The sequence below is a fragment of the Poecilia formosa genome, unplaced genomic scaffold (genome assembly GCF_000485575.1).
Source record: "Poecilia formosa unplaced genomic scaffold, Poecilia_formosa-5.1.2 Scaffold29, whole genome shotgun sequence".
Lineage (NCBI taxonomy): Eukaryota > Metazoa > Chordata > Actinopteri > Cyprinodontiformes > Poeciliidae > Poecilia > Poecilia formosa.
In genome coordinates, this window is record NW_006799968.1 from 3,440,946 (window position 1) to 3,456,404 (window position 15,459).

General features: G+C 39.5%; 2 protein-coding genes across 3 annotated transcripts in view; one reads left to right on the forward strand and one right to left on the reverse strand.

Moving 5' to 3' along the window:
- The first annotated feature begins 6,064 nt into the window (after nucleotides 1-6,064).
- Nucleotides 6,065-13,004, forward strand: LOC103136016 (putative gonadotropin-releasing hormone II receptor). 2 transcript variants are annotated; one of them, XM_007549087.2, is made up of 4 exons: nucleotides 6,065-7,125; nucleotides 8,974-9,571; nucleotides 11,358-11,562; nucleotides 12,198-13,004. In XM_007549087.2, exons 2-4 carry the CDS (start codon nucleotides 9,005-9,007, stop codon nucleotides 12,629-12,631), a joined length of 1,206 nt encoding a protein of 401 aa, XP_007549149.1. In that variant the 5' UTR covers nucleotides 6,065-7,125; nucleotides 8,974-9,004; the 3' UTR covers nucleotides 12,632-13,004. The 2 variants fall into 2 exon arrangements, with proteins under 2 accessions (XP_007549149.1, XP_016525494.1); XM_016670008.1 differs by having other exon boundaries at nucleotides 6,065-9,571.
- Nucleotides 12,492-15,459, reverse strand: part of LOC103136014 (high choriolytic enzyme 2-like) — a 14,413-nt gene continuing 11,445 nt past the window's right edge. Inside the window, exon 3 of the mRNA XM_016669937.1 lies at nucleotides 12,492-12,563. The gene's annotated coding sequence lies outside the window, so the exon portion shown is untranslated. The remainder of the gene's footprint in view (nucleotides 12,564-15,459) is intronic.

The window sequence follows — 15,459 nt, forward strand, 5'->3', positions numbered from 1 at the left end:
CTTCCTGTTGTCTTCTTCTTCTACAGTACTAATACTCAGTTGCTGATCACGACCCGTGTGATGCAAAAAAATTGTTTCCATTGCAGTTTTGCAAAATGCGCTAATTTTGACTCAACCAAACGCCCGTCTCATCCTAGCGCTAAAACTTTTTATCAAAAAACATGAGTTTTTTTTTCACAATTGCTTGAAAGAATTTCCATCAAGCAAATTTATTTTCATAATTCCAAACTGCACAATCATATGGCAGCATTATGAGAAACACCAACGATTATTTTACCATTTAATAAATACATTTTCTCATAAAAAGCAGCGCTGGCAACAGTTCTAAGACCCAAAATAACATCAATAAAACATTTCAAATGCACAAACTATGACAGAAAGCACATGTAGTTAGTTATAGATCCTAATCTGATACTGGCAGGTTCAATACAAAAAAAAAGCTTCCTTTGTTTGTGTGGAACCAACATCCTTCTTTTTTCAGGAAGCTTAAAACAGAGGAATTCTTTGATACCCTTTATTCTAATGTCAGGAAAAATTAAATAAAGGTTAGATTTTAATCCCTAAGCGGGAATGTTTTTCATCCATGTTTGTCCCTAATAATTGTTAAACTAAAAGAAGCTTCGGACAAATCGAGTCTGCATATGTTAAAGTCACCAGCAAGAGCCGACAAGTCGGATAAGCCTGATCGATGCATCTCTACTTAAGATCATGTTATTTTCAGATGAACTAATTTAATTTTTCTGACCCTGCCAGCTGAAGGGGAACCTCCCCCCGCATGACCACCAAAACACTGGCCTTCGTCCCCAAAGTGTGCCGACAGCGAGCAGAGAGGGATCACTTACTAATTCCCACTGCCGTTGTATTTCTCCTGCTTTAGATGAAATATATGAGGCATATTTGAAGGAAAAATAATTAAACACATTTCTTCTAAGTCAGTGGGCGGCCATATCTGTTGATGCCAGAGGTCCTTGGTGCTTAATGTGCTGACTCTAGCCTGGAGGCTTTACATGAATGACACACAGTCAGGCTTAGCTGGGCATTAGAAAAAGAAGGTCACTCCACTTATTTTTAGCAAATGTACACTAGAGATACAGAAGTCAAAGTTTTTTTTAAAGCTGAGACTTGAACTTATTTTGAGCTGCTCATGGAGATGTTTTATAAACATACAATAACCTTAACAACCTACAAACTTTCTCACATGACGCCATGTTGGAACCACAAACACCTCGACCCATCGCAACAGATTCTATAAATTGTCCTGGAAGTTGTTGCAATAAATTTTGATATTGTTGACTTGAGACTATTTTAAAGTAATATATAGGCAATGGCATAATAATGCAAGAACAAATTCTCAATCAATAAAGTTTAGAGATTTAAGGATCAATAATGAACATTCAACACCGGAGCTGGAAGTCATTTTAAATATCCAAAAATAAATAAACAAAACGACAGAAACAATAAATACAATGAATTATAAAGTCTTTGTAAGCAAAATTGTCCTTCAATAGGCTAGTTGAGACCAAAACACCAGACTGAAGACTTTAGTCATCCAGTGATCATAACCTAAAGAGCAAAATCGTGATGCCTAACATATTTTATTGACTCTTTCAAAAGAAAAAGATGATTCATTCGATGGTGTGCTATCTGAGACGACCACATTGTTGCAGGTTCTTCTTTTTTATGTTAAACTGGGCAGGATATGTGTGACATTAAAAGGTCATCATCTGGTCTTGTCATCAAGATGCTCCATGATGATTCGCTCCGGCCTCTACGTGACACATCGCTCTCTTCTTTGCAGCTCTAGGTGTGTGTTTATATTCAGGTTTTAGCTGCAGGGTGAATCTGCCACAGATCACATCCTGACTGATGGAATCAAACGTTTTATTTATGGCTGAGCGATATGGCTTAGAATCAAAATCTCAACTTTATTCTCATATTTCTATGATGGTATTCTTGTAAAATTATGGCTTTATCAGTTAAAAAATTGAGCCTGGCCCCCTAACACTCAGTCATAAAGCTGGCCTGAATTAAAAGTCCAGATAAGAAGAAACTGTAAAACTCACTTGCAAAAACAAGACGGCGGCACTATGAACTATGGAAACCCAAGCAGAGCACTGATGCAAAAAAAAAAATCCAGATTTTCCAACAATTAAATCTACAAAAACAGAAACTTTGATTAATCAATGAAACTGATTTCTTGCCCGATTTCCCTTTCTGCATACTTTAAAGAGGAAGAGCTGATTTAAAGAGGCAGAAATACTGGATAACTGAAGAAGAGGAGGGAATCCACCTGGATTTATATCTTAAATCTATAAATAAGCCTTAGAGTTGCAGTTAATTAAAGTTGGGATGAGTTGTTGAAGTAAACAGTTAGCATGGTGCTTGGACTGACGCCCAGCGTCTCATATCTACTCAGACCAGCAGCCAGCAACATTTGGCGGCTCTGAACGGCCGCTAATCCGCCCCATCGTCTGAAAGAAACGTCAACATCACATCAGTTGTTCTCGTTGTTTGGCGACAACACAGCGTCCGTCCGCTGATTAAAAACTCTTTCACATGATCACCTGCCGCTTTTAATTACGGCTCTCAATATGTGAGAGACAAAACGTTCAATGTGAAAATGAAATTTATTCCATGATTTCTTTCTTCCTCTGATCTGTTCGAACATACAGATGAAGGCTGAATGGCAGCCGGCGTGGATTTCTGTATTCAACCCAAATCAGGCCCGGCGTACATCTCCGCTGTTTGATCTGGAGTCTTTCAGCGTGGCCTTCTGCAGGGAACGAGATGTTATTCTCCTCTCATAAAAACTACAACCCCCCGTTATGTCGTCATGGCGATTATCGTGTAGTGAAAAAAGACGGATAGTAACGGCTCAGTGGTTCTGTCCGCCCATGTTTGGTTCCTGTTAGCCTTTCTCACCGTCAGCTTGGCTAATCGTCTTCTGGTCCTCTTCCTGCTCTGCACTCGGATGCAGTTCTTTCAAGATCTATGTGGATCTTCAATTCTTGTGGGGTTTTTTTGTTATTTTGTCTTAACAGACAACTTAAGGTTTTGAGATTCACATTGCATTTTTTAATAGAAATCTGAAAAGTGTGGCGTGCATTTATATTCTGCCCCCAAATTTGTGTAGATCTATTAGTTGTCCAGATTATTTCTACTGAGCTGACAGAGATTAACTCTCTTTACTATCTAAAATTATGGAAATTCTACTGATTCACATTGGATTCTATTTAGGGGTGTTGGAGTAAAGAGAGATTAATAAAATGTATGGAAATTTTTTTTGACTTGTTTTTGTTTGCTTTCTTAAATGTTGACAAACAGCTATCCCTTTTGTTTTACTTCACAATAACAAACTACTATAATCCAAATGAAATACATTGAAATTAGTGTTTGTAATGTGAACAAAAAAAATTTAAAAGTTCAAAAGATTTACATTTTTCTCTTCACGTACATTTAATAAGCAAAGAAAAATAGTTCTAGAATCAGGTCCTCAACAATGTGCATGTCGTGTAGAAGAAAGGAAAACAATAAAGACACGTCTGTTGACTGCTACTGCTGCTCTACATAACCCGGGCTGTTCAGGGCCGGTTCTCCTTCACAAATTCACAGGCTGGTTAACAAGTCAGAGTTAAAGTGGAGTTCAGTGTTTTCTCCAAGAGCACCTTGACGTGGATCAAAGCACCAACCTGTTCAATGACAGACGACCTCTAGCTGTCCTTCCTCTGGAAGTTCATCTGAGGTTCGCTGAGTGGACGGGTCTCAGATCCGTACAGAGGCTAAGGAATAACACGGAAATCGTATGATTTATGGCTCCAAGATATTTATTTCAATGTACAAATAGTCTGCATTCTGTAATGTATATCTTAAGATAATATAATAAATTGTTTACATATTTATTTTTATATTTATTGTAGATACTATAAAACTTGGGAGGCACAGTAGTGCACTTGGTAACACTGCTGCATTGCAGCAAAAAAGGCTGAAATCCCAGCCTGGGCTCTTTCTGCATGCAGTTTAAATGTTCTTCCTGTTCACTCCAGATTCAAAAGTCCTAAAACATGACTGTCCGTCTCCGTCCATCTCCCCAACTTGTCCTGTCTACGTAGGACCACTGCCTACGTACGGATTCACATGTGCTAATTTTTACAAAAGCGTATTTCGCCCATTGTAGCCCTTATACTCTTAACATTTTCTATTTTATAGACAGAAAGAAAGTACAAAAAAATGTGGAAATTTCTGAGATTGAAAGGTTGAAAATTTGCCAGAGAAACTGTCAGAAATTTTGAGATTAATCTCAGAACTTTTCTGCAAAAAAAAATAAAAAATTCAAAAATTGAAAATCCTCAACTTTAAAATCTAAAAAATTTTCCAGTTTCTTTCTGGAAAACTTGTGTGTTTTTCCAAGCAAATTTGCAACACTTGAAATTCAGTAATGTCCTAGTTTGTTCCAGAAAATTTCTGAGATTAATCTCAAAATTTCTTTTTTTTTTTCTATCTGCAATTGTGCCAATACATAAAGCGGTTGCACTGTACGTGGTTGTTTGTCCATTGCATCTCCATGTTACCCTGAAGAACGCCAACCTGTCCTGGTTGTCCCCCGACTCACACAGCCAGAGACAACTAGCAGCCCCCACTGCAACGTTGAAACATAAAAATATAAAATGTAATGGATGCTGTGGGATTAGGCCATCAGTTTTACAGTACGATGGGAAAATACACCCTGCAAATACACTGTGTCTTCTCAGTTAAATCTCCCAGGAGTCAGCAAACGCATGCCACATTATTTTTGTGCCTCCTCTCAGCTGGAGATAGCACATTATCTGTGCCTCTCGCAGGAAGGAAAAGAAAATGTATTTTTCAGGTATGTCCTGCACACACAGCTAAATATGCTGCTTTGTTTCATCTCTTAATTGCTAAAAAGAGATGCTCAGTGAAACACACCAAATGCATTCACATTTTCTCCTAATTGTCTTCTTGGGAATTTTTTTGCTACTTTCCCCATGCGGTGATCTGAGACTTTAGAGGAAAGTCACATTCAGTTTTTTTCCATAAGACTATAAAGAGAAACAAAATATTTTTTTCTGTATTTCAATGGATCCTGAGGCTGTAGGTAGTTTGTTATCTTTGTTTTGGTCTCCTGAAAAAAATCACAAAATAGACAAAACATTTTGTGTGGTTCCATTACTAAATCATCAGGATCAGACTGCTGTCTGATTTCTTTGTCTGAATCTCAACAATTTGGTATTTTTGTCTGCTTGCGTGTTTAAATGGACCGGAATCTCTTTGTTGATTGTGAATCTGCTTTCGTGCAAAGAGACCGGATGTGACTTTTTCCCAGAAGTCCTTGCTGCTTAGGCAACAGCCTGAGTCACACGAGAAAACGGTGCAAATAGAAATTAATGTGTTAAACAAACAGAAGAGTAGAAAGTGCTTGCATTGTGAATGTCTACAGAAGTTTACCTAATCATTGGTATAAAAGTTAAATAACCTTCGGGCTTTCATCGATTGATTGTTGCAATCAATAGGTGTTTATATGACTGCTCTTCTTATTGGCTTTCTTGACTTCTAAATGAATTGTCTATGAACAATCAATCTCATTGAGGACAGTTTACTTTCCATCCTGTTAAAACATCTTATTTGGTTCAAGTGTCAACCATGACTGTATCTGACAGCGGAACAGTTAAAGTCATTGGTTTTCTGCTACCTTTCACTTCAACCCTCTGCACTTCCTGGGTTGTTCTTGAAACATTCGACCAAATTTCCTTCAATCCGCTGTGATAATTTGTATCAGACCGTTAAAAGTGAAAACAATTGCATGTTCCAAGTGGACAGTGCTTTGTTTCTCCAGCTCTACCTTAGACCAGAGTTTGCTCCTTTTGGGACTTTTGTTTTCATTCTTATAGCTACAAGAACAATTTTGCATCCCAAGTGGTAAAGAAAGTCCACCTTGATGCTTAAGAACAAGCTCATTTGGAACAGCATGTGCACACCAAAATAAACGTTTTATGACTGTGGGAAGAAGCTCAGCAAAATCCCACACGGATACAGAGAGGAAGTGCAATCTCTACTTACATTACGTTTCCAGCCAAGATTCATATTTCCACTCATAGCATGGAACGCACAGCGGAAGCCAACCCATCACGCAGCTGTAAACGTAAAGAAAGAAAAACACATCATGGAAAACTGTTTCTGTTTTCTTACAATTTGTATCCTTATTTGTTTGTGCTGTGGATTGGGTCTTCTTGGAAATAACATCTTTTTCTGTTTGGTTGGGGAGGCAGTGGAATACCAATCCAGATCAGGGGAAGGGCTTGTTAATAAAACCTCTTCCAGCTATCCTCAGAGACCAATTTCTCTGTTCTTCTTATAAAGAATATCTAAGATTAAACATGAAATGCTTTGGCTTAATTATTGGGGTGGTTCTTACAAACAATAAGCGCTAGCTGTGGGTGCTACCCCGGATGGCACTTTAGTTCAGAGAAGGTACAAAGTACTTAAAGGTTATATAAGTAAATATAGTTCCTTGGGTACAGAAAGCAATCTTTGTTCTTCCCTTGAGGACACATTTCGAAACCAGTGGCATAAAATAACTAATAAACAACAAAAGTTTTAAGGCTATTTGGGCCATTATTGTTCAAATATCTTTAGGCCTGACAAAAATCAAAATTATAACTCAGAGTAAAAAGTATCAACTCCCCTCTGAATCCTCCTCTCATTACCTCGTCACGACCAGGTTCGGTTCGGTCTCGACTGGACGACAGAGATGGTAATGGGCTGCGGAGACCAATTACATTTTTTTTTATGCGGGGTTAAAATTAGAAACTTCGCTGTGACGCTCGAGCTCCATTGAACAGACCGACGCTCGCGGGATGCGGAAAAGCTCGTGCGCGCGCACTAATAAAGCCTCTGACACGTGCACGGCGGAGGGAGAGAGAAAGAAAGGAGGACTCCACGGGGCGCAGGGACACATCTGCGTGGGGAGACCTTGGGACTTTCTGTGGATACACAGAATATATTGAAAGGAAAGACGCAGGACGAAGCCGCAGCCGCGCCTGGAACAGCTTTGGATTTAATTGAATTTTGTTTTGTCTCTCTGCAGTTTTCCAACACCTGGGGACTAATGTGAGTATGATGACATTAATATTGTTTCTATTATTTTAGGTGTTCGTTTACTTTCTCTATTAATGCTTAGAATAGCTTGGTCAGATCTGTTGATAAAATAAAATCAGCAACGCAGATATTATTTGACCGTAACACAGTTCGCAACCATTAGAAATGAAGTGGCTGGTGCACATTACAGTGTTTTTATAGATGCTGTTATGAATGTGAAAATTTCTGCCCAGGTTTGACCTGTTTATGTACTGAGGTTTACCTGCTTTTCTAAAAATCTGTTGCCATTAAAGCCTGGAAAATGCTTTTTTTGTGGTTTAAAAACAGAATACTAAATCTCACCTGTCACAATCTCTGCAGTTTGAAATGACCCGGTTCAGGTTTGAACAGTGTCCATTTCAGATTTTCAATTAAAGGTGATACACAGATGATAAACTGTAGCTTTTGGTTTAAAAAAAAAAGAGGACAACTACAAATATTGTTAATTTTGAAACTACTGGATAATTATAGTCAGTGGAAGAAGATGTAGTTCATCTTCCTTTAATGAAAATCAGTGAAATAGCTTTATTTAGTGCTGAATTAGTGTTCTGAATCACAAACCAAATACCCTCCCTCAGCCATATTTTTACCGTTTACTCTTTGAACAACACCATATTCAGTACTTATGGATTGTAGAAACAGAAAACAGGTTGAAATGCTTCAAGACCGACAAACGGCAGACACCTTTTAAAATGTCCTTCCTGAGTGCTGGTGTTGCCCCTGACAGGTTGACGCCCTGCCCATGAGCCACATACCTGCACAGAAACCTTTAAACATTCAGCTTACTGCAAAACTGAGCCATTTCTAAAGTTTTATTGTTATTTTACTCCCAATTCTATGAAAAAAAGAGAAAAGAAAAGCAGTAACAGATGTTGCTGTCGTGGTTCTTTAAAATCTTGATTTAAAAAAAGAAAAGAAAGAAGTTTACTTTTACTTGGAATTTTTTTTTAAAGTAATTTACCAAAAATCTGCTGAATTGTACATGAGCTAAAATATCAAATCAGCTGATTGAATATTTCAATTCAGGCATTATTTTTAGCCCCAATGCTTCCATTTTGGTATTTTTATAATCCCATAGCTCTTGTGATATTCAGACTAGATGCTTGTGTAAAAACTTGGTTGACTTAGCTTTGTCATAAAACGTTTGTAAATCATAATTTGCAAACATATACCTTTTTTGTGCTGTTGATTGAATAATGAGGTGGTTTATGGACCAGGCCTAAGTAGCAGAAATTTTAAAAAAGAACACGTCAAAAATAAACACCCAATAACTTCATCACTAAATACTCTTCAAAGCTCAGAGTGAGTCCTTTAACTTTCTTAATTTCATAATTGTAAAAAAAAAAAAAAAAAAAAAAAAACATGCATATAACACTTTCTGGCTTAAGGTTGGAAGCTGTAGTTATAGGAGCTACATTTATAAGTGTGGCTATGGCTGACTTCCTTCCTTTATGAAATTAAAAGTCACTCAAAAATCTTATCAGGTTTCTTCTGAGCAGTGACATTCTGCTAAACATGTTGAGCTCATTTTCCCTCCTAAAAGTGCTGTACAGCCCACTTGTCTTGATTGGTTTCCAGGTGTTGCTGCAGGAAGTGCTGAAAATTCAATACCCCCCATGCACCTAATGTGATTTGTTAGAGCAGAGTGTCTTTCCACCTCGGTGAGCATCTGATGACTGCTCCCTCCCTGGCAGCCTCTGTGTTACGCACGCAGCTAATTTCTAACTTCTCCTCTTGAAATGCAAATCCATGCAGATAAATCTTTGGCTTAAACTTCATGAATATGACTGCGTCCTGTTTGCTCTCTTTCCCTTCGGCAAGTGTCCGCGCCGCCGACCAAAATGCTGACTCCATGCTGAGGGGTCGGAAAATGAACGCCTCGTCCTGCTGCACTGCCCCCATTGCCATGTATCAGCAGAGCTCAGGATCTGACCTCAACGCAGGCTGCGACCTCTCGGCTCCTCGCTGCAACTGGACGGCCGTAGACGGGACCCCGCAGCTGCCCACGTTTTCCACGGCGGCGAAAGTCAGAGTGATCGTCACCTTCATCCTGTGTGGCGTGTCCACCCTCTGCAATGTGGCAGTGCTCTGGGCGGCCAGCGGCCACCGACGCAGATCTCACGTGCGTGTGCTGATCGTGAACTTGACCGCGGCTGACCTCTTGGTCACCCTCATCGTGATGCCTGTGGATGCCACGTGGAACATCACCGTTCAGTGGCTGGCCGGAGACCTGGCCTGCAGGTTCTTGATGTTCCTCAAGCTGCAGGCCATGTACTCCTGCGCTTTTGTCACCGTGGTGATAAGTCTGGACAGGCAGTCGGCGATCCTCAACCCCCTGCTGATCAGCATGGCTCCAAAGAGAAACAGGGTCATGCTGATGGTGGCGTGGATAATGAGTGCCTTGCTCGCCGTTCCTCAGGTGAGGATGCACGAAGTTATCAGCAGATGAAATCGAAAAACATAGTTCACACTGCAAAAACAGAAAATCTTACTGAGTAATTTTGATCTAGTTTCTAATGCAAATATTTTAGTTCACTTGATATAAGACAAAACTAACTTTCCATTTCAACTTTGCAGCAAGAAATGGGAGCTTGTCTCAAGTTAATTATTCATTAAAATTCATGAAAAAGTGCTAGTTTTAAGTGAAATAATCTCCCAGCTGAACAAGATATTTTTAACTTATAATATCGCCACCTTCCTAAAATTATGGCCCAGGTGTTTTTTTTTTTTTTTTGCCTTTATCACCTTTTGGCAATAAAAAGGGGTTGATTTTTTTATTCTTTTGTAAAAATCACTTGGCAGAAAATGACTTAGGCCATTATTTTAGGAAGGTGATGATATGGGCATCTCTTGTTGCACTGGGAGAGTATTTCACTTGTAACTTGAACTTTTTCATCAATATTAAGGAATCGTTGACTTAAAACAAGCCCCTATTTCTTGCTGAAAGTTATTTGTATGTTAATGTTGTCTTATTTCAAGCGAACTCAGATATTTGCACTAGAAACTAACCAAAAGCACTTCATAAGGTTTTGTGTTTTTGTAGTGCAAAGAGAATGCAGGGTTATGGGACAAGACAAATATCAAAAGCTTGTGATCAGTTGCCCTTGGCAGAAACACCGAACTACATTTTCTGCAATTACAGTTCAGTCTACTAGGGTTGTCCCAGTACAACTTTTTGACTTCTGATACCACATCGATATCACAGCTTTGAGAATTAGCCAATACCAATTTTGACCCGATACAATATCAGCATGAATCATACATAATTTTATAACTTATTTTGAAGTGTGGAATGTTAGAAAAGCTTCAATCAAGTCATATTACCAAAACAGAGAACAATAGTCAACAACAAAAAGCTACGAGAACAACTGGGCCATTTATTAATACCCAGTTTGTCTGCTTACTGGTTACAAGCATTTCTGGGTAGAAATCCTGGGGTGGACTAAGTGCGGAGTGCCTCTATTGCCTCTATTATTGAAAGTCAGAGATTTTAGATGCAGGCCGACATAATCCAGGACTTGTTTTTTACCTGATATTGGACCAATTTCTGATATCAGTATCGCATCGGGACAACCCTGGTTTCATGTTTTGATCTCTCTTATGATTTAGAGTACCTCAAACGTCATCCAGCAGAGGACCCACTGCTAAAGGTGCCTCTAAAAGACACTTAACATTTGGATTTTATTGGTTTATTGGTTTAAGTTGAGCTTTTACTTAGCATGAATTTGCTTCGATTATCTATCAGGACTGTTTTTTTAGCTTTGGCCTGCATTAAACAAAAACATTGGAACCGGCAGGTCAGGCTTTTTAAAGATCGGTGATTGGCCTAAAAACTGCAATTGGTGCACCCTTAAATCATAATGAGACTTTATATAAATTAACATGATGGAAGTTCCTTTTTTTTTCTATTCTAGCTTTGACTGCTGGACTCATGAAAATATGCGCATCTGGTGGATTCAAAATTATGCTCTCAAACTTAAGAATACTGTATTATCTGTCAAGTATGTTGATGTTGAGGTTTTGTACAAATTCACTTGGAAATATTTTAACTTCTAGGTTTAATAAAGTTTTTTTCTTGTCCAGAGACATTTTGTCTGAAATAATAGTGAGCAGACATAACATCCAGTGCTTCAAGCTAAGAAATGACTTGATTACTCTTGTTGTCAAAGTTAGAATCTAACGTTCATTCTCACCTGCTTCCACAGGTCTTCATTTTCCACAACGTGACTATTACCTATCCAGCAAACTTTACTCAGTGCACCACTAGGGGGAACTTCGTCACTCACTGGCAGGAAACGGCCTACAACATGTTCACCTTCTCCTGGCTCTTCCTGCTGCCTCTGGCCATCATGATCACCTGCTACACCCGGATCTTCATCCACATCTCCAAGCAGATGACAAAAAAGAATGGTAACTACGCAAACCAAACAGCATTCACTTCCTGAAAACTAGTCCTAAATGAAGACAGGAAAGAGGGCATAGATAGAATATCAATGTAGAACCAAAGAAATACTTGAGATTTTTTTTTACTCATGTTTACTAAGTCTAATATTTTATCTTTTTCTGGTTTGCTAACTTGCAATGCAATATAGAAGGAAAAAGAAAATATTATCATTAGGAAGAATCCTTATTTTTCCTGATCAAGATTTTTTTTTTATTCCTGAAACCATTTAATAATAGGCACTTACAAAAGTGATGCATTACGAAACTCAGGGGGGAGTAGAGCGACCGTATGTTTTCTACTCTCCTTACATACGTACCTTCCTTGGGGGTGCGCCGATTTATGTTTTCGCATACACCTGAATAATATGTAGTTGCGCCCCTGGCCGTAATACTTGGTTTTAGGTGTTAAGAAACCTGAATGCTGAAACTAAATCAGAAGATGCTTTAGCCAAGCCTCAGTTTTGAAATGATTTGTCTGAGTATCTTCCTTTACATAATAAATCCTGGCTTTTTAGCAGGAGTGTTCACATTTAGAAGCCATTTTTCAGTGAGTTTACTGTAACCTATAACAAGGACAATAATTTCCCATTTTTCCCCTTTAGTGTCCTCTGACGAACCGCATCTTCGCTGCTCAAAGAACAACATCCCAAAAGCTCGGATGAGAACTTTGAAGATGAGCGTCGTCATCGTGGTCTCCTTCATCGTCTGCTGGACTCCGTACTACCTGCTGGGGCTCTGGTACTGGTTCTTCCCTGATGACCTGGAGGTGAAAGTCTCGCACTCCCTCACCCACATCCTGTTTATCTTCGGGCTTTTCAACACCTGCCTCGACCCGATCATCTACGGCCTCTTCACCGTGCGCTTCAACAGGAGGCTGAGGAGTTGCTGCAGCACGGCCACCGTGGCCTCCGGGCTGGACGCCAAGCCGGCAACGGCGGACTCTGTGAAATGCACATTGGCTGGAGAATCTGCAGAGGGTGGAAGGGATGGCAGCTGTGAATCAAATGAGCAAAAATCCACCGACAGCAGGCTCTGAATGAATGCAGCCACTGACGATGGAGGTGCACAGAAAGCAATATGTGAAGAGAAACAAAAGCAAGAAAAGTAACTTTTATTTGCCATTGTTACTGGACTCACACTAACACCCATATGCATGTGTGAAAGGATCTTTATCATCACTCATTAGAATCCAGATTTGAAGGTGTTTAATGAGTTTATAGTTCTCACTGTACATCTTACATACAGGCTGTGTCTGGAAATGGCTTCAGTGTTTGGTCGTTAAAGAGCTTAAAGAACTGCTTGGGGTAATTAAAGGGGCAGTATCACGTGTTCTCCAAACACATGGTATCGTTTAATAGCACAATCAAGTAACTATGTTACCTTCAGTTGTTATAAAACTGCTACATATATCAAATATGACTTGAAAGTAATTTTACTTCCTAATTTAACTCCATGAAATTGGACCTCTGTCTCTTTAAAAACTCCTGTTCCTCCTGAAGCTCCGCCTTCAGGAAGTCATCACAACATGGCTCCCCTATTAACCTTTTAACAACGTTTTTACCAGCGTTGTACTGAGAAGTAGCTTGTATAATGAGCTCAGCAGATGCACAGTTTCACCAAGTGTTTGCTAATTGCTGCTGGCTAGTCTGAAGGAGCTGTGAGGGGAAGTCGCTTCTCTATGAGGTGGAGACTTGGAAACAGCAGCCCTGAGGAAGAGCTGCGTCCCTGAAGGCGGGGCTAGCTCCACTCAGGCGTTTTGAACAGCTGAATGGTTGCAATGGGAGATGAAAGGATTTCTCAAACATGCATGAAAGAATCAAAGCAACACTACAGGAATGTTTTTGATGACGGAATAAGATTATAACATGTTGTAAAGCTCAAAAAGTTGATTTTTCATAATACTGCCCCTTTAAGTCACATGGTCTGGCCTTTGTTAAGGCCAGGCCTTTATTAAATTATCTAAACTGAGTTCTTTGCAAAAGTATTCCCCCCATATATACTTTTTCTGTACATTTACAATCCTAATGTGCATTTTATTTAGATTTGATGTGATAGACCCACACATGGTGTAGCATAATTGCATAATGGGAGATTTTTTTTTCAATATTTTTGCAAATAAAAAGATGGAACTGTTTTGGTGATGAATACTTTGTAGAACCACTTCAGTCTCCTCCTTTTTGTCATCCAGCTTTGCATGTCCAGAAGATGTCTATATTGGTCATCCAATCAGATTTGATTGTGAAAAAAAATTTAACACTTCCATAGGAAAAACCGAACCAGTTAGTTATTCTGCTATTGCTGTCAGAAATAAAACTAAACTACCAGAAATGAAAGTGATTTGTAACTAACTCCAACTAAGCTAACCTCTTCATGACCCACATTTTGACTCATGCAAGGACATAGACACAGCTGGAGGCTCTTTTGGTCCAAACAGTTGTGGGCCAATGCCGGGCCGTGTGAGATCTGGGCAGACAGTAAAGCTTTTGGCAGCCAATGACTGGCAACAAGTCACTTTTAATTTAAATTTAAGTCAAGTTAAGTTTACTTATCAGGCACATTTTAGCACCAAGGCGATTCAACGTGTTTTACATGATAGAAACATAATACAGTCACTTATGTCACTTATGGAACGAGCAATAAACTTTGGACTTTGTCAAATGCCATCATCAAGAATAATCATCATCAAATATCCTGATCAATGTTTCAGTAATTATGAATCAAAAGCAACCCCAAACTGGTGGGTTTGTAGTCTTTATTTAAAGGAACAGTGTTTTGCAGTTTTCTGGGAAGTTTGTTCCCAGATTTGTGATGCTTAGAAGCTGAATGCTGCGTCTCCATGTTTGGTTCTGGGGATGCAGAACCAGAGACAATCTGTAAAAATCACAAAAATATCAAGAGGTGTGATTACTTTTCCACCTCTTTGTACCTCTCCTCTAAAAGAATATAAGCTAACCTTTAGCTTTTCACTCCTGTGTAACACTGTAACAGTGACATCCAGAGCAGTCTGACCAGTCCAGTCAGCAGTTCCGGTCAAGGACAAACAAGAAGACAGGACATCCTCTGGCTTAATGGAGGAGCAGGGGGGGAGGAGGGAGGATTACACGGAGCTGTAGTGACCCATGACTGAGCTGCTGTTTTAATGTGTGGGGTCACCTGCTAGGGCCTGTATCAGTCATGCTCCAGTTGCTGCTAATTTTGGCTAAGATTAAGTGTCCCAAGTTTGCCGACAGAGCTCTGATTTAAAACAAGATGTCGGGTTTTCTGCCTTGGAACCACGGCTTCTCCCCGTCGGCTGGGTGATGCCCACACTCTGACGGCTCAGTGGTCTGTCTCAGGTCTGTCCACCTCCATCATGTCCCGTCTGGCGAGTGGGCGGCGCATCGCATTCTCCCAGTTACATCAGCAAACAGATGTGGCTCACGGAACAACAGCTGCTTTGTTCAACAGCCATGCTAATGTAATGTGCTGATCGCAACAACTGGCTGCTTTTGGCTCACAGTGAAAATGATTCCACTCTTTTTCCATATCAGAATAATACATGCTGGAAGGAAAATATTTATCTAATTTAATTTAATAAAAGTTTTACATTAACAAATATGAATACTTAATGTAACAACTAAAAGAAATCGTGAGTGAAATGTAGCAGAAAGAAGAATATGCACCCTAAGAAGAGAGTGGAGAATCAGAAGAGCTAATCTACGGTGGCCGACAGGTGCAAATGCGCAGCAACAGAGAAAACATGCAAACAAAAAACCAATGAAATGCAGCAAACAAGAAGAGATGACGCAAACAAAAAGCAAATAAAATGCAGCAAACAAAAAAGAGACGCAAACAAAAAGCAAATGCAGCAAACAAAAAAGAGAC